This window comes from Amblyomma americanum, chromosome 5 (assembly GCF_052857255.1).
Source record: "Amblyomma americanum isolate KBUSLIRL-KWMA chromosome 5, ASM5285725v1, whole genome shotgun sequence".
NCBI classification, from domain to species: Eukaryota; Metazoa; Arthropoda; class Arachnida; order Ixodida; family Ixodidae; genus Amblyomma; species Amblyomma americanum.
This window is the reverse complement of record NC_135501.1, coordinates 38,755,503-38,779,421: the sequence shown is the minus strand read 5'-3', so window position 1 is coordinate 38,779,421 and position 23,919 is coordinate 38,755,503. Positions and strand designations below refer to the sequence as shown.

The 23,919-nt window shown below is 43.5% G+C and overlaps 1 protein-coding gene across 10 annotated transcripts in view; it reads right to left on the bottom strand.

Annotated features, from left to right (window-relative positions):
- mtTFB2 (mitochondrial transcription factor B2) overlaps positions 1-23,919 on the bottom strand; it is a 73,595-nt gene that overhangs the window by 21,152 nt on the left and 28,524 nt on the right. For 7 of the 10 annotated variants that reach the window (XM_077664765.1, XM_077664761.1, XM_077664757.1 and 4 more), the window contains 2 exons: positions 22,015-22,059; positions 9,760-9,899 (listed from right to left, as the gene is read on the bottom strand). In XM_077664765.1, coding sequence (XP_077520891.1) covers positions 9,760-9,899; positions 22,015-22,059 — 185 coding nt within the window. The remainder of the gene's footprint in view (positions 1-9,759; positions 9,900-22,014; positions 22,060-23,919) is intronic. The other 3 variants (XM_077664764.1, XM_077664758.1, XM_077664763.1) reach the window with 2 other exon arrangements.

Sequence of the window (23,919 nt, the reverse complement as noted above, 5' to 3'; positions counted from 1 at the left end):
GATAATGGTGCTCTTATTAAAGAACCAGAATTAAACTATTTGTGTGACTTTTCGCACCAGTGCTCATAATTAGTGCCCTTTTCTCCTCCAGCATTTCACCGAGGTAAACAAGACACGCAGCCTTCCATGAAAAAAAACTCCTACCAGGGGCCGTTGCAGAGCGACAGGCCTAAAAGTTGATCCGATCAAATCTGTCAGTCAGTCCGTTAGTTCCGGTGCAGTTCAATGGCCTTTGGGTTGTTTTTCATCATGATGTGCTTCTTTTGACATTTATTTTTGCTACGGTGTTCGGTTTGTTTGTTGTTTGCTAGGCTGTGCTGTAAATGTGATGTGTCACCTATACTGACGGATACGTCTGACGGGTATGCGTGAATATCCCTCTAGGAATTTGATTTTACATCACACATTTTATTTTTCCTCACACTAGAAACTATAAAAATTCTGCAAATGACAAATTCAGCCACTCAAATTTCTATCGCAGCAATTAGTTTAATATGCAGATTAATTGATTAAGATCACTCGATAATGGTGCTCCTATTAAAGAACCAGAATTAAACTATTTGTGTGACTTTTCGCACCAGTGCTCATAATTAGCGCCCTTTTCTCCTCCAGCATTTCACCGAGGTAAACAAGGCACGCAGCCTTCCATGAAAACAAACTCCTACCAGGGGCCGTTGCAGAGTGACAGGCCTAAAAGTTGATCCAATCAAATCTGTCAGTCAGTCCGTTAGTTCCGGTGCAGTTCAATGGCCTTTGGGTTGTTTTTCATCATGATGTGCTTCTTTTGACATTTATTTTTGCTACGGTGCTCGGTTTGTTTGTTGTGTGGTTGCTTGGCTGTGCTGTGTCACCTATGCACATGACAAAGCCTTCTTCTGCACTTGAAGCTCTCGTGAAAAAGCTCCGATCTGACTGCTCCCTTGTTGATCTGCGGACGCTTTGTTGCTTCGGATGAAAGAAGCGGCCTTGCGAAGTAAGTAACTGTACTTAAAGAATACTTTAAGGCTGTTGCTCTGGGATCAGGGAAGCACTGTAACACAATTAACACTATTGCACAACTTGTCTGCAGTGGAATGGAAGTTACAAGTAAGATACAACAGCTGCCGTAAACGTGTTTTCCCACGTTCGCGAGCCAGTGCGTCGAGCCTGTCTCTTGCACTACTTTGTGAAAAAAGTTGAGACGAAGTGCATTTGCGTGGTGTGAGTCTTAAGGCAGTTGTACGTAGGTTCAAAATTACGGAAAAACAATGCACACAAAGCTTAATGTTTGTAACCGCATTTGTGGTGTTGCCTTTGCGGTTTGTATGTGGCTCGCCTGTGGAGTGTATTGGTGCCTAAATTGTGCTATTTCATGAAAAGCACACGTAGGTTGAAGCTAATGTAAATGTTGTCTACCTTCACAGTTTATCAACTTATTTCAATGTTAGGCTTGCTGAGTGGATGTTTCCAACCATCTACTGTACAGTGCTTCACACTGCACAGTAGAATTGTTTAGGAGAGCTGAAGTATTCTGTTAAGTTTGCAAAATTCAGTCACACAGTCTTCAGTTATCTTCCTATTGGTGTGCACTGAATGTAATCAGATCATGCAGTGCATTGGTGCAGCTTTGTCAAATATGTAAATGCCCACAGGGCTCAGTGCTGAGCAAGGTAGCAGGACCATATATGGCATGCCTAGAGCTAAACATGTCCCTGGATTATAAGCAGACTTCTCTTTCTTACTCCGCCGAAGCTGTCTGTTAGTGCTGGCTGCATGCATTATCATTGAATCTTGTGGGCAGGGTAGTCCCGACAAAGATCATGTTTTGCTGAATAGTGACGTCTAATGTTATAGTGACAAAGTGCAGTACAAGTTGCTCTCATATTTTCTTGGCCATGCAATGTGGATGTGACTGACCTATGACCTATATAGTACTGGCAGTGTGCAGTAGCAATCGTCAGGTAAGTTTGAACTACATTGCAAGTTTTCTCCCCTCATGTAATTCATACTTTCTTTTTCTTCGCACTGTGCAGTGGGTATCTAGCTGTAGTGCAATGTACTTGTATAGTGCGAGTTCTTGGGAAAAATATATTTCTGTACTATGCTGTTGGCCAAAGCAGTTTAATCAAAAGCCTACAATCATGAAGTAAACTGGATGCTATTTCAGTAATATGTAGGGAAACATAAGTGTGGTGTTATCTTTTCTCATTCAACCAGTCGGAAAAAAATTGCCTGCTCTCGCATTTTGCAACCTTCTTTCAGACCTTTGCAACCTGAAGGTAACTTCAGTAGAGTCAGTTCTTGGGCTAGTTGGTATTCTTGATTCACTATCATAGTATTCCAGTGCAATGGCACACAGCCAAAGAAAAGACGGAAAAGAAGGACGAACACAGTGCTGACTGACAACTGTTTAATCAGACGCACACAGCATAAGCGCACACTGTAAAAGGACCAAAAAGGAAAAAAAAGGAAAAAATAGGGAAACCGAATCTCATCTAATCTTTATCGCAAGAACATTGAAAGGAATGCCTTTTCTGCATTATACAAAAAGACTGAGGTGTCGCTGACACATCCTAACCCAGCTTTTTTAATATAGTAGGCCTCTATCGTTTCATGGGTTGTTTTTAATTTTCTTCTGCTCAGAATCCTTACTCCCGAAAACATCGGTGTGCAATACTTGCAAGTTGCGCAGTGCTCGACAAGGCTAGCACCTTCCCTATTCCTTAGGTCTCTTGCGTGTTCCCCAAGGCGGTCGTTGACGCAGTGCCCCGTTTGACCTATGTACGACCTGCCACACGTCAAGGGGATTTCGTACACAGCGCCTGTGGCACATTCCGCAAAGCGGTTCCCGTGCCTCTTATTATTCAGGATGTGTCAGCGATACCTCAGTCTTTTTGTATAATGCAGAAAAGGCATTCCTTTCAAAGCTTTTGCAATAAGGATGCGATGAGATTCTGTTTCCCTATTTTTTCCTTTTTTCCCTTTTTGTTCCTGTTACGGTGTGCGCTTAGGCTGGTCTAAGAGTATTTAAGCTGTGTGTGCGTCTCTGATTAAACAGTTGTCAGTCAGCGCTGTGTTCGTCCTACTTCTTTTCCGTCTTCTTTTCTTTGGCTGTGTGCCGTTGCGCTGGAATACTATGAACGTGACTGAAGGTAACATACCACAGCAAGCTTCGATTGGCACTGTGGTATTCTAGATCCCTAGCTTGATTTTGTTTTGTGTGCTATATGCATTGTAAATGCTTGTGTACATTTTATCATGTCACAGAGTTGCATTGGTATGTGACAGCAAGGCTGGAGAAATGTGGGTAAATATTATGAAATTCTCTTGACATTGTCTTTCATTAGCATTTTTACTTACAATATCTCGCAGTTCAAAAGTTTACCTAACCTTTCAGTAACAGCATTGCATTTGTGTTTTGCACTGCTTTTTCAGAACATCCCTTTCTGGAATACTAAGTTAAACTAAGAAAGTACTGCCTGCATGCAGTAATCCTTCCTACTGCATAAAACTTCTGCCCGTATGACCAGCTTGAAGAATTCCTCTTGAAGACTCAGAGCAGCTCTAAAATCATTAATAAAATTGTCTTCATGCTGATACATTTTGCTTTGTGGCTGTTAGTGTCATTTGTTGCTTCATAGAGGCATGCATCTGACATATGATGGATATATGTCCGATTTCGGGTATTCTGTGGGCTTTTATACAGGCCTATAGGAACGGCCGGATATATTACTGGCTGCGGTCACGAAGGCCTGCTTCATGAAAGCGCACAAGGCATGACATGCCAATGGCCTCATTAGATCCGCGGGAGATATCCTCAGATATCTGGATCATATGTCCATAACAGATAGTCCGTTATGTATGTACCTAAGCCGGATGTTTGTGGGAGATCCGTCGTACATTGGCATATCTCCAACGGGTATCCGTATATCCAAAAAGGGGCGTATGTCATACGTCCAGTGGTTGATTGGGCTCGGACGTAACAGCAGCTGCCGTTGCAGGTGTAGATGGAGGCATCTGTACGCGAATACTGAGTCGGAGTACCTGGGTTCAAACCTAACCGCAGCATCAGCGTTTCGATGGAGGCGAAACGCAAAAGTCGGCTGTGTGCTGCGCAATGTCAGTGCACATTAAAGATCCCCAGGTGGTCAAAATTTATTTGGAGGTCTCTTTCTTCTTTCACTCCCACCTTCCTTCCCTTACTGCGGTTTGTGTTTGCATTCAGATGTGAGACAATTACAGCGTCATTTTCTTTCCACAAAAAACCAATTCCCTCTCTCCACCTCCAAATTCTCTGCGTAGTGCTTGTAGGTTTGCTCACATCCAATACAAGAATTTACCTCTGGCCCGTCCTGAAAAAAATCTTAGCTACATGCTTGATAGCGCCATTTACAATGGTGATACTGACAAAATGCAATTCCTAGCAATTTTTGGAGTACTAAAGTTTTCAATTTGGAGCACTTTGGAGCAGAAGAACGTTGATTTAGGAGCAGTCCGGAGCAGTAAAATTTCGACTCTGATGCACTTTGGAACAATAAAACATTGGTTAGAAGCACTCTGGAGCATGTACATTAGGATAGTAATTATTGGCACACAGTCATGCCTGAGTCTTCAATTATAAATTTCATGTAGTAGGATTGAAGAGGGGACCCCTTTGTGAAATATGTCATACAATGCTTAGTTGAACAGCCGATATACACACTGCATCTACTTTTTAGCATGGTAGTTCAAATGTGCTGAAGTGTGGCTCTTCACTTTTCATTACAAAGCTTAAAAAGCTTTATTATATCTCCTCCAGATCAAAACTGTTGGATTTTTCATTTATGCCAGCCAGTTTTGTCAAGCTTTCATGCACACTTAAGCTTGCTTCAATCAAAGGTAATTAGACTCAGTCACCACCTATATATCACTGTGAGTCAGGCCAGTTTTGATCAGCCCCTGTGCTGGCAGAAGCATCGCTGACATTTTTTCCTGTAGTGCACACAAAACTTACACTGACAGTGTACGATGTATGGAGCTCCATTTTTTAAACTAATGGAAGAGAGCCAGGGTCCCCGTCTTGCACAACTGGAATGAATAGCTAAGTGCAAACACAGCAATACCATGCAGGTATGCCCATTTATAATGAACACTGGCCTAGCACAAATGAGATTCGACACGGCAGCTGCAATGCGCATTGTGGCTATTTATTTATTAGGAGTACTGCCAGTCTCTGGTTGAGACCTTAGCAGGTGGGTATTACATGTATCATAGCAAAGGATAAGAATTATAAAAGTGGCTGTGCAAGAGACAACTATAAACTGGACCATTCATTGCACAGAGAAACTGAAAAGAAATTGACAGCTTTGCACAAGTAACTGAAAAAAAAAACATGCTAGTTCAAAAACATAAACATTAACATGGGCACAACACATTGTGTACTCCTTGAAATAGACAAAAATGAAGAAAAAGCTTTCTAACCACTACTCTAGTTTAGAATGTGGCTGCTAGTTCGGAACAAAAGTTTGAAAATGAATAAGCGTTAGTTATGGATGCGTCTAGGCGGTTCCATTCTTTTGTTATTAGCAGGAAGAAAGAATCTGAAAGTGTCACTGTGATAAGGATGTTCGGTTAGTTTAAATGTGTGCTGGTTTCTTAATGCACGTTATCGTGACAGAGAACTGTACTTTGATGAATCGATCTTAGAAGCGTTATTAAGAAGCTGATAAAAGAATTTTAGTCGTGCGTGCTTTGCCCTTACTGATAGTGTTTCGAGCCCAGAGATTAGAGCTAGTTGTGTCGGTGAGCCGGTTTTTTTTGGTATCTGTTGGGAATAAACCTCACTGCTTTACGCTGAATTCTTTCAATTCATGAAATATTGGTTACAGACTGAGGAAACCTAACAGTGTTAGCATATTCTAGTACTACATGTCCAACAAACTTTTTATAAGCTAAAAGTTAAGTTTCTGTTGGCACAAGACGAAGACACCTTTTAAGAAAAAACAGCTTTCGTAATGCAGTTGAAGTGATATTGTCGATGTGTTTGCCCCATCTATGATCGTCAGTTCATTGACGAAGGCCAGTGGAGTACCACTGATTTTGTACAAGAAATTTGATGGCTGTTTTTTTCTAGTTACTGCAATTACTACAGATCTCAGCCTGTTAATTGACATTTGCCAGTCCTTGCACCAGTCTCAAAGTTTTTGCAATGATCTGTTCAGTATGGCATGATCTTGATGGCTGCTGATTTCTCTGTAAATTATGCAATCGCCTGCAAAGAATTTGATGTTACAGGTAATGTAGGTGGTAATGTCATTATTAAATATAATAAACAACAGTGACCCAAGGAGAGAGCCTTGAGGAACTCCGGATGTGACTGGTACCATTTCAGATTGAATGTTATGATACAAAACGAGTTGGGAACGTTGCCGCAAGAAATATTCAATCCAAGCCAAAAGTTCCCCATCACCGATGTAGCCCCGCAGTTTTACGATTAGTTTGAAATGGCATACACAGTCGAAGGCTTTAGCAAACTCGAGTAATATGATATCAGTTTGGCTCTTATTGTCCATACTTAAAGCTAGGTCATGCACAACTTCTGTTAATTGAGTAACTGTTGATAAGCCATGGCGAAATCCATGCTGATGAGGCGATAAGTTAATGTGCTCTAGACAATCTGTTAGGTGCTTTGAAATTATATGTTCTAGTATTTTACATGTGGTACTAGTGAGTGATATCGGCCTGAAGTTGGAAACCGAAGAAGTATTGCCTGATTTATGGATCGGTAATACCTTGGCGAATTGCCAGTCCTCTGGTAGTCTGGAATTTGGCCACTTGCTTTTTTTACTGTCCAGACCGAGCAGGAAATTAAAAACACCAGCATCGGTAATGTTAAGGGGAAGAATTTCCAAACCACTGCATAATTCTGCTCTAGGTATAACACAGTTATCTACAGTAAAGACTGAACGAAGGTAATCATTAAAAGTGTTTCCTTTTTAATCTTTTCTTCAACTGGCAAATGAAAGGTATTATTTTTGTTGGTGCTAAAACATTTCCAGAACCGTCGCAGATTATTCGTGGGGAACTTAGGAAGTGTAACCTGAAAGTAGTGTTGTTTGGCCATTTCCGCTTTTTGCTTAAAGTCTGAAGCAGCATGCGCCAGTTTATTTGTTTCAAATGCGGTTACTCCTTTGTATTTCATGTTCTGCCTGAGCTGTTTAACTCGTTGTTTTGCATGAATAACCTCACGTGTAATCCAAGAATTTTTCATTCGAGGGCGTTTTGTTAACAGCGGTACAAAATGAGATATACAGTGATCTACAGTGTTCTTAAACATAAGCTATAGAGCATTAATATCTGTATCTGTATTGCATGAAAGTGCGGAAAGAGAATGAAGTTCATGCTCGAGATAAGTGAGTAAGTGAGTATGCTAGCGTCGTCAGCTATGTCAAAATTACGCACTGTTAGTAATTCGGTTCGAGGCGTGATATTGATTCTTAGGGGTAGTACGCATATGAGAATATCATGGTCAGACATCCCTTTGATGATGTCAGTCTGTGACTGGTCGAGCAGAAAATTATCGCAGAGAAATATAAAATCAAGTATTGCTTTCATTGTATCTTGTGTGCAAAGCTGCGCATGATACAGTGGCACTAAGTTGGATAGATTGAAAGTCCCTGGACGTTGTGCTAGGCTGCAACGAAGACAAGGTGCCAGGAGCCCACGTGCAGGAATGTGCCGCGCGGCCGCGATCTTCATCGCGAACATGAGCGACAAAAATATGTGGCACACAATGCAAGAATGGTGGGAATTACAGGTATGCGACAGAAAGCAAGAAAAAATGCTCCACGCAAGTCCAGCATTGCCCCGTCTCGAAGGAACTTTGAGATCACTGCGAAGCTACCCGAGTTAGGCATCATTCTCGCAGGATGGATGAGGAGGGGATCGACACTACGGTAAATGCTCGTTACTTCGAATATCAAGGAACTGGAAAAAAATTTGGCAATTATCCAAAGTTCTAATTATCGAATGAACCCGACAAAACTCACAAGAACCGCTTTGTTAACATTGCGCAATGGTTGTCTGCTGTTGAGATGGGCACAGTACGACAATAACTATTTTTCACATTTACATCAATGCTTTATTGTGTGCCCACTGCCGAGAGCGTCAAAGCAGAACAGCTCCAAAATGATAAAATGCTCTGCAGCATCTCTCACAGTGCATCATGGGATCGATGGAACCCTCTCACAAGCAGGCGCGTCACGAATGAGAAAGTGCGCAGTTTTGGCGCCCTCACTGGAATGGAAGAATCATGTGGATGGAAGTGGGGAAAGCCCAGTGGCGCCAATCAGCGTCTGAAACAGCGAACAGCTGTGTTCTGTTGGCTGGCTGATGCGCAGTCGATAGCTGACGCGGGCTGGCGAAAAGCTAAATAAAGTGAAACCGAAACTATGGAAGTGGTCAGACTACCCTTGGAAACGGGGCAGTTCGTGTTTCATCATACCTGCCGCTGCGCGCACATCAAAGGTGTGCGAAACACCACATCATGGAATTCAGGTTTTAGTAATGCTATTTTGAGGATCGCTTGCCATGCTGGTCATACCTGGACCCGACCCTCCTTTCGAATTAACCGGTGCGAGACCTGTGCCGCCCAAATGATCAATTGTCAGGTGCCTTAAACTTACAAGGGCACTGGCTGAGACCACACTGGCAATTAGAATTACGCATGCCTTATGATTAATGGAGGTCAATTTATACAAGCTATCACTGTAATGCTTTATCAATGCTTCTTGTCCTTCCATATCCCTTCCTCTCCCTCATTAAACTCCCGCTAAATGTAATCGGCCATCCAGTCGAAATCACTCCGATGACAGGTAGGTTCTCAAGACACGCAAGCCTGTGGTCATCGATCGGCCTCCATCTCGACTCGTGTTTTGTAATCTAGAAAGAAACGCGCAGCAGCTCGAAAACGCATGCCAAAACTTTACCTGTCCGAAGACTGCTTGTGCGTGTATAGGCATAAAAAATTCATTTTGTCTATTTACACCAAACTTAGAGACATAGAAAAGAATACCGTGCAACAGTTATGTTTGTTATAGGTGGGCTTCAATGGACCTCAGTCATTTGAAACGGCAGCAACATCAAATGTGGTTATATCGGCCTGGATAGTCAGCGCACAGTGCCATTCAATTTGAAAGCAGCGACTTCGGAGCGGTTCGGCTCAATTTTCACGATTTTTATCACGATGGCGCAGCTTATCTGGTTTGGCACAACTGAGACAGCAGTGGAGTCACTGCATTCACTGAATATTTTTCGCTATAGCCAATTATGCATGAAAGTATAGTTAAAAAAGCAAATTGTGTACCTATGTAGAAGCTAAAGGCACGCTTTGTTTCGAGCCCCATTAGGAAGACAGAAAAAGAATCACGCTTATGCTATGTAACGCAATTCACTAAATTCAGCAAAAGCTGAGCATCACATGTGTGCGCTGTATAGACTTTCAAAGCTTCGCGTAACATACACAAACACCATAAGGCTATGTGAATTCGCTCTTCCCTCCCAGTTTCTATTGTCTTTTCCCTTAAGGATTCCTTGCTGGGACACACAAGCGCTTGTTCTGCTAAGTCCTCTTCATGCCCAGACTCTACCGAGCTTTCCTCAACAGTACTCACTGTGAGAACCAAGCATGATGGCGTCGCGAGCTCCCCTCCCAGCTTCGGTCCTCATCCGCAAGGAACGGGTTACATGTCGGTCGCGGAAGGTGTCCAATAAATAGCTCTCGCTGTAAACGTTCAGACTCACTCGAGGCAGGGCAGCACGTAGGCGGTGCGGCGCACCATGTTCTGGCGCACGAAGAACACCAGCTCATGCAGTCGGTCGGTGCCATCCACCAGCTCCCACAGGTCGCGCCGAGGCATCAGTCGCATCAGCTGCAGCGGGGACTGCGAACGGTCATATATCCGGCAAAGCAGCATGCACAAACGGTTGACAGAAAACATTATAGAGGGGCTTCAGTGCAAACTTACACCAGCAAATGGGTCTGCAAACCACCAAGGCTTCATGTGGCCTCCAGAGTAGCATCTCAGACTGCTGTTTTACTGCTGCTATGGCTGCCCTGACCAACGCGTTGCCCGCCAGAAGGTTCGTCTTTCCCTCACACACAGCAAAGCAGAAATGTGTAAAAGGCAGCTAGAGAACTGCTGAGGAACAACGAAAGAGCGGATTGATCAACATTGGAGACAGAAACGTTGCCATGATGATCTTGGCAAAAACAATCTGTTTTGAAGCGAAAAGCTTCACTATGCTAGGTAAAGCCGTCTTCGGGTAGGCAGCACAGCGACCTTGAATGGCCTTCAGCCCAACCAAGGTTTGGTTTGGTTTTAGGGGTGTTGAACGTCCCAAAGCGACTCAGACTATGAGGGACACCGTAGTGAAGGGTCCGGAAATTTCGACCACCTGGGGTTCTTTCACGTGCACTGACATCGCACAGCACACAGGTCTCTAGAGTTTCGCCTCCACCGAAATTCAACCGCCGTGGCTGGGATCGAACCTGCGTCTTTCAGGTCAGTAGCCGAGTGCCATAACCACTGAGCCACCGCGGCAGCTACAGCCCAACCAAGGATAGCCGTGTACGACCATATGTGGTATAATTATGGTGTTGAACCCTTGACCCCCGACCTTTAGTTGACCTTTCATCTTTGACTTCGGGTGACCGTTGGGCTGACCTTTGACCTTTGAGAACATCTGATGGCGTGATGTGAAGCCACGTGATAACATCCGATTGAGGTGTCGTAAGACCATGTGATACCACGTCATAGCCACGTGGTCGTGTGGGTATATATAGAACTGCTGTCGCGAGCATGTAGAGGAGCTGCCATGGACGAGCCTCAGTCATTTGGCAAGCGTGCTTGCTTTTCGCTGAATTCCAGGGTTAGCCAAGTTAAGCCACTGGTAATTTTTGAGCAAGCTTTGATTTAAAGTTACTCATACTTTTTATTGTATTCCAACTTGCATGGAAATGGTAGCGAAACAGTTGAATATAGTTTGCTAGAATGGTTTGTTAAGGATATTCTACAATGGCCATGTCAACCGATCCAAGATTTCATTAGTCCATAAATATCTCAACATATGAGCCTGTTGACTGGGAGTTGCTATTTTCCCCTGAGCATCGGATGTCATGAATTTATATTGCACTGATTGAAAGACTAAGGAACAATTTAAATATGACTAGGAGCCCACGAGGCAGTGGAACAAAACGAAATTATGAGATGATCAGAAATATGATGTGCAAGGTGACTATTATAAAATTTATAAGCACATCGAATTTGTTGAATGGTTACTAGTTTTTGACTTACAGAACATGAATATGACTACTTCGAATCTCATGACCATTGTCACTGAGAATACAATTCTTAAAGCAGTCCAAAAAACACAGCTGCACCTTTAGAGGTCCTCAAAAGAGTTTGAAACGCTACTTCGCATGTAACTGAAGTAACACTCGAAGTTGAAGAACAATCTTAATCACTGGCTCGTACAAATGCTTTAGCATACTCACAGCACAGGTACTGTTTGTCAACGCAGTAAAGAAAGGCATGATAGGCATGTTGAGGCACACATGAACAATAATCCCAAGTTCTTTTGATAATATGCACATAAGAACTGTGTGTCGCATGTGGTAACCACTAAAGTATCAGTCAGGCAGGTTCCTTCCTCCCTCCTCTATTTTGTTTTCCTCTCCTCCCGATTCAGCCAGACCACACCGAACATTCCGATTACACAGTGCCTACTTTATTCACATCTATTCACAATTGCGGTGACACCACTCTGCCGTCGGAATGCGGCCTCTCGTCTCGGCATCCACCACCCGTCTGTCCCGTTCTTCTCGGCCATCTCTCCTCTCTTCCCGGCCCTCCTTTCCAGCTCGCTCTCCCTCGTCCTTGCTTCCCCGCTGCTCCCTTCGGTCGGCTCCCTGGGAAGGCATCTTGAGCTGGTTCTCGTCGTTACGGAGGCGGCGCGCAGACCTTGGTCTTATCGGACGATGCCTCCGTAACTGCTGTTCGGAGGGGGTCTCTCGTCCGTCGCCGCTGAGCGGCAAGCACACACACAGAAACACAAAGCGTTGGCTGTTTCTTGGCCGCACCGAATCGCCCGCACGTACACACACATAACCGCACATAACCGTTTCTTCCAGCTACGTTCGGATGCGGTAAGGCCGCGCACCCGACAGTATCCAATTCTTCTGGCCAGACAGTGTCTAATCCAGTTTGTACTTTGCAGGCCTTCACAGGCCATTTTTCACAGGCACACTCTCTAGAGCCTAATGCTATGTTGAACATTTTAAGAGTTCAGCGACTACTACCTTGCTTTAACGTCTATTTCGCCGATGACATCAGCAAAGCCATTCGTCTCCTGAAACCAAAATTGTCTCATGGCCATGAGAACTTGGCATCTTTCATTGTGAAATGGTGCGCTTCATTTCTTGTTGATGCACTGACGCACATTGTTAATAAGTGTATGTTGCAAATTATATTCCCAAACATTAGGAAGACGTCAGGCATTAATACCGTGCATAAGAGTGGCTCTTCTCGCCATGTTAAAAACTATCGTGCAGCTTCATTGATTCCTACATTTGCGAATATATTCGACATTGTTCTTCAATATAATCTTGCATTTTACTTTAAAAAAACAAAAGATCACAAATGTTCAGCACGACATAATGAAAGGCAGATCAACTTAACCTAACATGTCTTTTCCGCTCGGGTTGCTTTTATAGTTAAAAACGGTGGACAAATAGACTCAGTATACTTTGACCTTTTTAAGTGCTCAACTTTGTCAATTGCTCTACACTAACAAAAGTCAGGAGCTTATGATGTAAGTGGTCCTGTTTATATGTTGTTTTTTTTTAATGTTATCTTTGGGAACGCAAAAGCTGCATCTGCATTTTGGGTATACTCACCTACACACACACCACAGTACATGGTGTTGTGCGAGGCTGTGTACTTGCACTTCTGATGTTAAACATTTTCCTAGAGGAATTGTACATTGTTATCAAGAGCATATATGCTCCAAAATACAGATGATATTCAGCTGTTCTTGCAAGTTTTTTTACCTTGAAGAATGTATTCTGCTGAAGCTGTCACATTGAATTTTGTTCAGTGTTAAGCAAGATGTACATATCGCTAGCATTTTCATTCCGCGTGCTGGGTTTGTTTCACTGTAATTTTAATCCCCCTTAATCTTTTTGCCTGTTGTATGTATTATATGCTTTTTATACGTTCTTTACCTTGGCCTATAACCACGTGGTATGTGCGTTTCTCTATGCAAAGATGGAAAGCTTTGCTACTTGGTAAACCGTTGTCAATTCGCACTCCGTCCTGTCAGTGTCTACCTTCTGTGTTGTGTTCATCACATAAAGTGTATGGTGTAATAAGCATCATGCACAACCAACTAGGCCTCACCCTCGCCCTCTTATAATAAATGCATTTTGCCCTGTCAGCGGAGCAAGCAGTGCAGTCAGGTGTATTGTTCCAGTGTTGCCCCAGTAAATAAGGAGTATGAAATGCTCTCAATAACATGAGTGGATATAATAGCTTGCAGAATATTTAATCTGAGCACTCTTGTTTTGCATGAAGTAATGAAGGAACAGAATGTTGCCATGCTTTCCCCCGTCCTAGATGATTCATGCAATCTTTTCTGTGTCTCATGCCACAATCGCCCGGGAGGGGGCCAGGGCCAAAATTTGGCTCTGGCCCCCTCCAAAAAATCAATGTAAAACCATAGTTGACTGTGCCCGACACAACTGCGACCTGCACATTTTGCCTCATTGCCAAAACGCTACTGCTTGACCTTTGGGTATAACATTGTTAAAACACCACTCAACTTTTTTCTTTCCTTCACACAGTCCTGAAGACGTCCCGCGAGTACTGTTGAGTGAGATCGCAATGGTTCGCAGTCACTGCAAAAATTTGTCTTCACCGAAGCACACGCATTAAGCTTAAGTTCGTCTTAAGCAGATTCTTTTTTACACTGAGTCCTACGCGAAACCAGCCACATGGTCTTACTTGGTTCATCTTATCCAAGAACTCGTCCTAACCAAGGTGAGAAACTACATATAGGATTCTTAGTGGCCTAAGTTCAAATGGTTTACTGACCTATTCCTTGTAGCTGCCCAGATAGCATGCAACAATGTTTCTTTGGATAAACCAATGGTGTAATATGTCCTTACTTTTTAATCTTTTCTAAAAAGTAAAGGAGTGTTAAGTAAGAGTTTCCGAATAATAAGCACACTAAAAATATTAAGAAAAATGCCCGACGCCTGCGCTAAGATATGTCACCACGCCGGACTATACAGATTTGCTTACAATGAGAACACAATGCTTTAAAGCTCATCATTACTATCATCTTCACCAGCCTGACTACACCCACTGCAGGGCAAAGGCCTCTCCCATGTGTCTACAATTAACCCTGTCCTTTGCCAACTGCGCCCAGCCTATGCCTGCAAACCTCTTAATTTCGTCCGCCCACCTAACCTTCTGCCACCCCCTGCTACGCTTGCCTTCTCTTAGAATCCATTCCGTTGCCCTTTAGGACCAGCGGTTATGTTGCCTTCGCAGTGCATGCCCTGCCCAAGCCCATTTCTTCCTCTTGATCTTGACTAGGATGTCATGCTTTAAACCCAGCAAGTGCCAACAAGAACAACAACAAAGCACTACAATGCACACAAATTATATAAGGAACTCACACTCAGATTGTGACTGTCGGCTCATGCTTATACTTCTTTATTGCAGGTGCCCAATGGGTGTTAGTGGGGTATGGTTGATAGGCAAAGTTCTCTCCTTAAATTTTGGCACGAGGCCATTTCACCAGCAGCAAACTAGAAGGCTTCCTTCTGGGACCAGATGAAGCCAGAAACGAATTCGTATTAACATGGACTCAGTGATCCCCATTGCTTGAAGACTATTTTGTTCACTTGTGCACTCCAAGCATGAATTTGCATTGATTGTCTGCAGCATTCATGGCATTGTACTTAAAGATAAGATTTATATTGTTCAATGACACTTTCTTCACACATTATATGATAGGTGCCTAGGTCACCAATTTTAAAATGAGTTTAACAGAATGCTCAGAAAGTGCAGCCTGAAAAACAGCATGACATTTAGGAAGACAGCAACTAAGAGAGAAAAATTGGGTTTAATTTTTTTTTTACAAATGACTTGCTCTCACAGTTTAGAATATATCAGTTGTAAGTTTTAACACATAAAAAAAACAGCTCTGGCACCAGAATTTTTTTTTTTTGGCAAAAACAGTTTGCTGTAGTAACCCTGTAGTATGTATGCAGTTGTTACAGTCAAACTCAAATATATCGAACTCAAAGCCTATCTCAAAATAGTTTGATCTATCGATAATTCAATAATGAAAAGTGGCAATACACGAGCATTTATTTATAACCTAGAATCATGAATACATTGCACTTACGCTAGTGGTGCACTTTTTGCACGGACAAGTTGCCCAGCGGAATATTGGCAGCACCCTAGCTGCTCCCTAGGCGTTGCTAGGCCTAACCACGGCATCAAAGTCACAGCAAATGGCTCTTTGGAACTAGCCACTGCCTAGCCTAAGATGTACAATCCTGTTTCTATAATAATAATCTTCATCATCATCAGCCTGACTACGCCCACTGCAGGGTAAAGGCCTCTCCCATATCTCTCCAATTAACCCTGTGCCAGCTGCGGCCACCATATGCCCACAAACCTCTTTATCTCATCCGTCCACCAAACTTTCTGCTGCCCCCTGCTACACTTGCCTTCTTTTGGAATCCACTCCAGTACCCTTAAAGGGGCTGCGAAACAACGCTTGAACAAATGCCGGTTACACTTCAGATGGATTCTTTATGTCACACAGATGCTGACTCAAAACGAATCACGGGAATCGATGCATAGAAATGGGAGTTATTCAATGAAGAAATTTCAAAATACAAGCAAACAAAATGCTGCCCTCAACTCGATTTTCGCACAGCTGCCCATTCCCATTTCACTCTCCCAATGACGACACTTAGTGCGACCAATCAAAGTAGCCTATCTGAGCACGTGGTGGAAGTTTGCACTCCATGGTTGCCTGTTCTCTGTCACTCGTTCATGCCAAGGCTGGCAGCGTTGTTTGCATGGTTACAACAACCATGTGAATGCACAGCTGACCCAGCGATGCTTCATTGGCACGTCGACGGTGCAGAACGGAACACTGAGCAGTGACGTTCCCTTACTTATGGATCCGAACTCGAGCGCGAGATACTGTGACAGTGTGACAGCATGCGCAAGATATCACATTTAGCATAGCGCGTACCACTCCTGCTTACCACCTACCATCGCCCATCGCTCCTAGCGCGATGGTTGGTCACGGCGAGCAAGGAGCGCAGACTGTTGAGGGGAACGTGGCACCATCTGGCGCCGCCGCCCCGCGATCCTCCACAAGCTGACGATGCGCACTGCCTGCTAAATGTGAAATGAACGCATCCTTCCTTGGAACCGAAACGAACGCTTACAGAGTGCAATGGTTCGATCGGATCGATTCCACAAAGTCGCTCTCAGATACATGGAGAGCAGCCGTAAGTGTTGAGTGCTAGGTCGTAGGATGCTTACAGAGAGGCGCAAAGTCCTTCAGTGCAAAAAGTCTGTCTCAGGTGCCAGAGATGCCAGAGTCTCAGGTGGTGTATTTCTGTTTTACTTGCTTCCAAGAGGTTTTATCTAGGGCAAACAAGTTTGTTTTGTTAGTGTAATATAAAACACAAAAACTTGACGAAATGTACTAGTTATTAACACAGTTTGCAGTATATTTACTCTTTGTCCAATCATCAAGCTCCCACTAAGTGATGCCATATCCGCAACTAAAAACCGCCACTGTGTGGTGACACTGTCAGCGCCACGAATTTGTTTTTGCGAGCTAATTAAAATATTAAAAACCGCAGTATACGAGGTATGACCGATGCTAATAGCATCACTTTAACTCATTCTATGCAGCCAACAGGCAAAACAATGCACTGAAAATGTGTTTCGGGGCCCCTTTAAGGATGAGCGGTTATCTTGCCTGCGCATTACATGCCCTGCCCGAACCAATTTCTTCCCGTTGATTTCTACTCCACATTTGTTCCCTCACTCACTCTACCCTCTACACCTATCATTTTTCTTTCCATAGCTTGCTGTGTTGTCCATAACTCAAGTTACACTCTTTTCGTTAGCCTCCACGTTTCTGCCCCATAGGTTTCGGTAAGATACCGCTGTAGTATACTTTTCTCTTGAGGTACATTAGCTGTGATATCAGGTGAGATATAAGTTGCGGTATTAGGATATTAGTTGCATTAGCTGTGTGTGCCCATGGTCTCGCCTGAACAAGGTGCATCCTGCAGCATGCAGACAAATACGGAGGCAGAGAACTAGATAAGAAATTTTTCGTCTTCATTATACACAGGTAAAACTCAAGAATGAAGTGGCAGATGCTCCTCAAATGAGGCCCTCCAGTCAGTGGCGTTGACTGGTTTTCATACCGAATCTGTTAATCCAATTAAGCCATGGTTAATCCCCTGTCATTTGCCACCTTCCTGGTATGACTCCCTAGCAGGTCGAAGGGTATTAACTGTGATGGCATAAAAATTGGTCAACACGATTGGCAAAAGGGCCTCTTTTGAGGGGCATTTGCTGCTTCGTTCCTGACCTGTATCCGACAATAGCATGGCGCAGTTGTGGCGCAATGGACACAACATAGCAGTCTCACTGTTGTGGTGTCCTATGCTTCGAACCTTAGCTGCTACCTGCACAGTTGGGCATGCTTTCACTTGTGTCGCCGAAAAGTTTCCAAATGTATGTACAAGCAAAAACAATATGAGGGGAAAGTATGTGAATGTGTACCAATGAGCGCTGTGACTTGCAGACCTATGACTAACTTCAGGCACACATCATCTCAAAAACAATGGGGCATGACTCGTATGGTTTGTGTGGTACATGGAGTTCAAGGTGTCCCAAACTTGCACACGGGCTATGAGGGACGCCACAGCAGGTGGCTGTGGATTAATTCAGACCCCCTGGGATTCCTTAACGTGCACTGACATTGCACAGCACGTGGGCGCCTGTTGCCTTCTGCCTACATAGAAAATGCGGCTGCCACGGCAGGGGTCCGTTCCCATGTGCTAAGGATTAGCAGCTAAATGCACAGGCAATGAGCCATCCTGACGAATCCAACGAAGTTAAAATTTCAAGAACAGTGAATTTTTTTTCAGCTACAAAGTTTCTATAGAAGCTCTATAGCTTTCATTTGTAGCCATATGACAGTGCTTGGGTGGATGCTAATGAGTAATTACTTCCTTATTAAGAGGGCATGAAAGGTTGCCACAGCACTTTCCAAAGCAAACAGTACGCAAGTCCGCAGCACAGTGGGCACCCAAAGTTAGGAAACACTGACAGGCTCGTGCATTCTCTTTCACACTGTTTCCCCTCGTTAAAGGGGCATAATTTCACTGCAGTCAGGCAGAAAACTGTCACGGCCATAGGCGTCGACAAAAAATTGCACCTTCTGGTTACAGCAATCTAAATTAAGCAACAGCTGTTGCACAACTGGAGATGCACTGATGCCAACAGTTGGCAGCTCTTACACGGTAGATTGACAAGCCGTTGTTAATGCCATGAGGTCGCTGTGTAACCACAGATGATCACATTTAAGCAACTACAACCAAATTGAAAGAAAAAAACTTGAGGAATGTTTTCATGGCCCCATGGCTTTCGCTTGCCTCCTCGGACACCCCGCAGTTTCTGATCATATGATATGTACAGTGAAAGCTCGTTAATTCAAACCTCATTAATTCGAATTTCTGGATAATTCGAACCACACCGCTCAGTCTATCCAAGCTCCATTGGAGTCCATATAAAATATAGCATATCAACTCGAACATGAATGAGTTGCACCGCTGATAATTCTAACTATGTACTGCAGTGCCTGGTCGACGTGGGCATGCAGCGAACCAATCAACGCTCGGTGAGGCTGCATCACCTCTTTGGAGAAAATGTAGAGAAGGTAAAATTGGCGCATGAGGTGGGAGGTCGGATAGACGGGACTCTCTCTCCATGCTTGCAGCGACATGGTGATGGCAACTATGCATGAACTCCGGAATTGTACCGGGCTGTTGTTTGTCAGCGTTGGTTTCGAAAGCTTCAGTACCTTGATGCGTTAGCTTTGGTTGTTGAGCGATGGATGACGCAACCAGAGGAGAGATACAGGAAATTGGGTGCGTCACAGTGCCAACGGCACTCCGAACTCAGAAAACGCAGCCGTGCATAAAACCGCGACATGCACAACATTAATGAATTGGAGCGTTCGTTGAAAGATGGTGCACATCTTTTTTTCCGGCATCTTTTATTTTTCTGTCACATTTCATGCGATTCGTTGTAGCCAGTGTGCCGGTGTGCCATAGTGTAGTGGTTTAGAAACGTCGTGCTTTTTTGTGGTAATTATTGCACCAAATCCTTCAAGAGAACAGTGAAACCATACATGTAGTCAAGCAAGCTCATTGGTTTGGTAGTTTGTGACTCTGGGTCAGACGGCTGGAAAATCAAGCAATGTAAGTGTGGCCGTCCTGGTGATGGTCACTTTTCGACCCAAGTGGTCGCAAAATGTCCGTGATTCGCGAGTGTGAACCTGCAAGTTGCAGAGGTTGTGCTATCGTTTTCGTCGAAAAGAGTCAGTCGCATGGAGGTCACATGCTGCTCAATTTTTCAGCCATCATAAGACCATGCTCACAGGCGGCTGCACTATTTTTGTGCCTCCGGTGGACAAGTTGGGACGTGCAGAACATTGCCCGCCTCGGAAGTTTTGAAGGCGAAAAGGAGGCCTTCCGATAAGTGTGGGCTTCAGTACAGAAGGTGTTGACTGTTGCCTTCCAAGTATAAAAAGCGAAAGGTGATGATTGTATATTTTAAACCAATAAACTAAGGCAATCTCACCATCTGACTGCTTCCCGATCACAATGCATCGCATATTATGTTTATTTTCTTCAGTTCGACCTTTGGTTAATTCAAACTGCGTCAGTGACCCCGTGGAATTCGAATTAATGAACTTTTACTGTACTGTGATGTCTTGATGCTGAAGTCACTTTGCGTCAACTTTAGCAGCATGCACTGCACAGTCTTCATGCTACACCACCATGATGAAGCATGTTCAGCACCAGTGTTTCAGACTGAGCAGCTGCCGAGTAAGGTGTTCCATGTAGCTCACCTCTCTGAAGGTGGCACTTTGTGCTAGTTCATTTCAAATGCAGTCAGTACAATGGGCAGGCATGCATTGTTCTGCGAGACAAACTTTCACTCCCCTACTTCTTCACTTGGAGAGAGGAACACATACTGTAACAATACTCCATCTCACAAGTTGTTTGCAGTGTTGCAACATCTGCGGCGATCTGAGCCAAGCAGAATGGCATGCGCTGCAAAATCAATGTGTTCCACCGTGTCCCTCACTCCACGACTAGTGGCGCATTAGCTGGGAAGAAAAGAACACCGGTGACCCACTGCTGCCCACAGGGGGCTCGGCCAACATGGCCAAAATGCTTACAAATGGCGGAGCACCACTTCGCAGCAGCTGGCCTCTGCAGCACTGTGTTGATGCGGAATCTTTTCTGCTAACAGAGAATGGAATGCTTGTTTCACTTTCAAAACACCATCCTCAACTATCTTTTCCATTACTGCAATGATTGTTTAAAAAATAGTCGCAACACTGCTCAGATATTTGAGGGACTGTTTGTTGTCTTCCTTGGCCCTGATTGGACGAGAGGGTTCTAGTACCTTCACAGTGCTGCAAATGACTTGCGAGATGGAGTATAGGTCTAAGCAGCCACTCAGGCAGCCACAGCAGCTCGCTACAACAACCTCATCCCATATCACCCACTTAATAGCAACAATAGAAGAAGACCAGTTACTACTTTATTCGGCATTGAGCGCTATCAATCAATCGTGCACATTATCCAAAATGGAGATCAATTATGCAAAAACTTCATTTTCTACAACTTCCAATAAAACCAAAAATATATTTCCTTTTGATTATGAAATAGATGGCCACTATATAACTCGAGTCCATTATTTCAGATATCTAGGTGTCACTATTACTTCAAATCTAAAAAGGCATAAAGACATCAATAACATATGCTCAAAGGCAGAAACAAAACTGTGGTTGATAAGAAGAAAACTGAAGCTTGCTTCCACAAAAGCAAAACTAACAGCCTTTCTCGCACTGGTAAAACCGACACTGGAATATGTGAGCGTCATATGGGATCCACATCAGAGAAACCAAATTGACAGGATCGAAAAAGTTCAAAGGGCGGCTAGGTTCATTCTGTCAAAATACAGATTCAGTGACTGACATGCTTTGTGAACTAAACTTGCCTCAACCTTCAAAGCGAAGGAAGGTTGCCAGACTAAAAATGTTTTATCTGTTATATAATAACCACTTCAACTTGAACACAAGCAACTGCTTGAAACAGCGTTCCTCCAGAGCTGTGAGATCTCACACAGATCATGTTACACCCATGATGGCCCGAATCAATTCCTTTAAATACTCTTTCTTCCCCAGAACCATAGCTGAATGGAATTCCTTGCCTCAGGACATTTTACAAGCAGACAATCTACACCAGTTTGAAACTTATCTCTCCCGTTATTTAAGCCTATAGAAGCCATTTGTCATTGCTGTAATTCATTGTGTTCTTTACCTGCTGTTACGATCCTCGGTGGTCTGAAACCAAGCGTATTGTTATGAACACTTACTTATCTGATGCACTTGTGGCTTCAACTGCTGGCAAGATGATTGATGATTTCATATAAGTTTGTATAAATTTTGTACTTGTGGCTGTGTGTACTTCTTGAGTTGTATGCATCCGCCCTGTAACGGCCTTACAACTGACAATATCAATAAATAAATAAAATAAATAAATAGACTCGCCTTCTATGAATACATCAACTTTCATGGTCCAATAGAGGTGGCACTTCTGCCAGAACAAAAACCTTCTGGGAAAGGTAACCGCTTCCTCACCTGTTGTTTCGCTCCACGGGGTGGCAAGAACAGGTCACGGGACACCTGCACAGTTGTGGTCATTGAATGACTGTTTGCCCCGTGAAATCTGCATCTTAGGCATTTATATAAATAGAGGAAAAAGAGGTTGCATGCATTGCCGACAGCACTGAATGTTTCTGTGGTGGGCACATGCTGATCCAATTTGTTCCCGTCTTCTTCAGACTGTGTCAGCTCAACTTGCAATGTCTGTTTCTGTTCCTGAGGTCTGTCTTTTTGCAGACCATCCCACTACTTTGTTGCATTTCATCACTGTACCACCAGAGCCACCACCATTTGCTTACATCTCTTGTGTGGGTGTGCCACCATCTATAAAGTGAACTTTAGACAGCATAAGGATGAATAGCAGGGCGAGTTTGCAATAATTCATTGTGGGTGGTACAGCTAGCTCAAACTAGACGATGGACAAAAGCAAGAAGACCGCACAAACAAGCGCTGGCTCGCAATAAAATTTTTATTGAGAAGATCAAACGTATAAACACGATAGTCATGTTATACGACAGAGCATCGAGCACTCCGACAAGCAAAATCAAGGAAGTACAATTATCATCACTCATCTGCCGTGTCGTGAAGTCCGATCAAAAGCCTACCCTTTCTCACCTCCCACACCAACCGATTATTCCAAGCCAAAAAAATCATGAATTATCTGGAAATAAAACCTCCTTATCAACAAACAAGGAAAGCTGGCTGACACACTGTGACTGCTTCTTTCTGATGAAATAAGCTTCCATTAATTCCCTTTCTCCCAGTGTAATGCCATGTTGGCACTGCGGGTACTGTGATAGCCTGTCATTTTCAGATCGAAAGAAGACATGTGAATGTGTTCACTATGCTTTCTGCTAGCCTCTTTATAGGGCACAGATGTCCGTAAGCCAGCTTTATTGAAGCCAGTGACAATCACTTGACAAGGGTCACTTTCCAGTATTCCGGCATCCACCAGCACACTTCTGCTAATATTCATATTCTTTGAAAAAAAAATAGAGCAACTAGCACCACAAAGCATGCATGCAAACAGTCAGCCACAAAATGGCAATAGCGCAAGAACGACAAAAATCTGCGATATGAACATTTCATGCAGTACTGGGCAAATTTGAAAAAGAAATTACTGTGCAGATAGTCCGCAAAGTGCACAATTTTAACATTTAAGCATGTATAGCCTGCGGACCGTATACAGGAAATTATGGTACCCCTCTGCGCTCACTCTCCACTGATGCCATATGCACGCAACAGTGAGATGCACTACGTCAAGCAATAAACTGAAAACAAATTTCCGTTCAAAGAAACTCTTTTAGAGATCACACGTTTATGCAGCTCTCAAAAAAAACTTGTTCTAAAGGCCATCTGGCCAGATTTGGACCTTTCAAACAAACAGGCACTATGCATGCATTAAGCAGGCATAATGGTCTTTGCGAAATACCCTAGACGTATGCACGCAACCAAGGACGGTGAAAATTAAAACCAGAGCCCATTCATACTCTCGCTCATTGTTCTTGAAAGGTGTTACCCATCCTGAGTTAGCTACATACTGCTTCATTAATTTATGCAAGTCAAGACACAGAGTTTGAGTGCACAAAAAAATTCAAATATCATTCAGAAAATGCTTAAATAGTAAAAAGCATTACTGTTTACTCTAGAAGTCATCAAAGTTGAGAAACTTGAAACTTTCAACCTCCTGTGACATATGCCTTGTGCAGAACCTTTCTGCCGTTCTCAAAAACCTGCTTGCTAATAGGTAACGGCTATCATCACCATAATCATTAGCCTAACTGTGTCTACTACAGGACAAAACCTTTCTTCACAGACTTCTAACTAATGTTGTCTTTTGTGAACACACCCAATGTGAAGCTAAATAGGTAAGTGGCATGC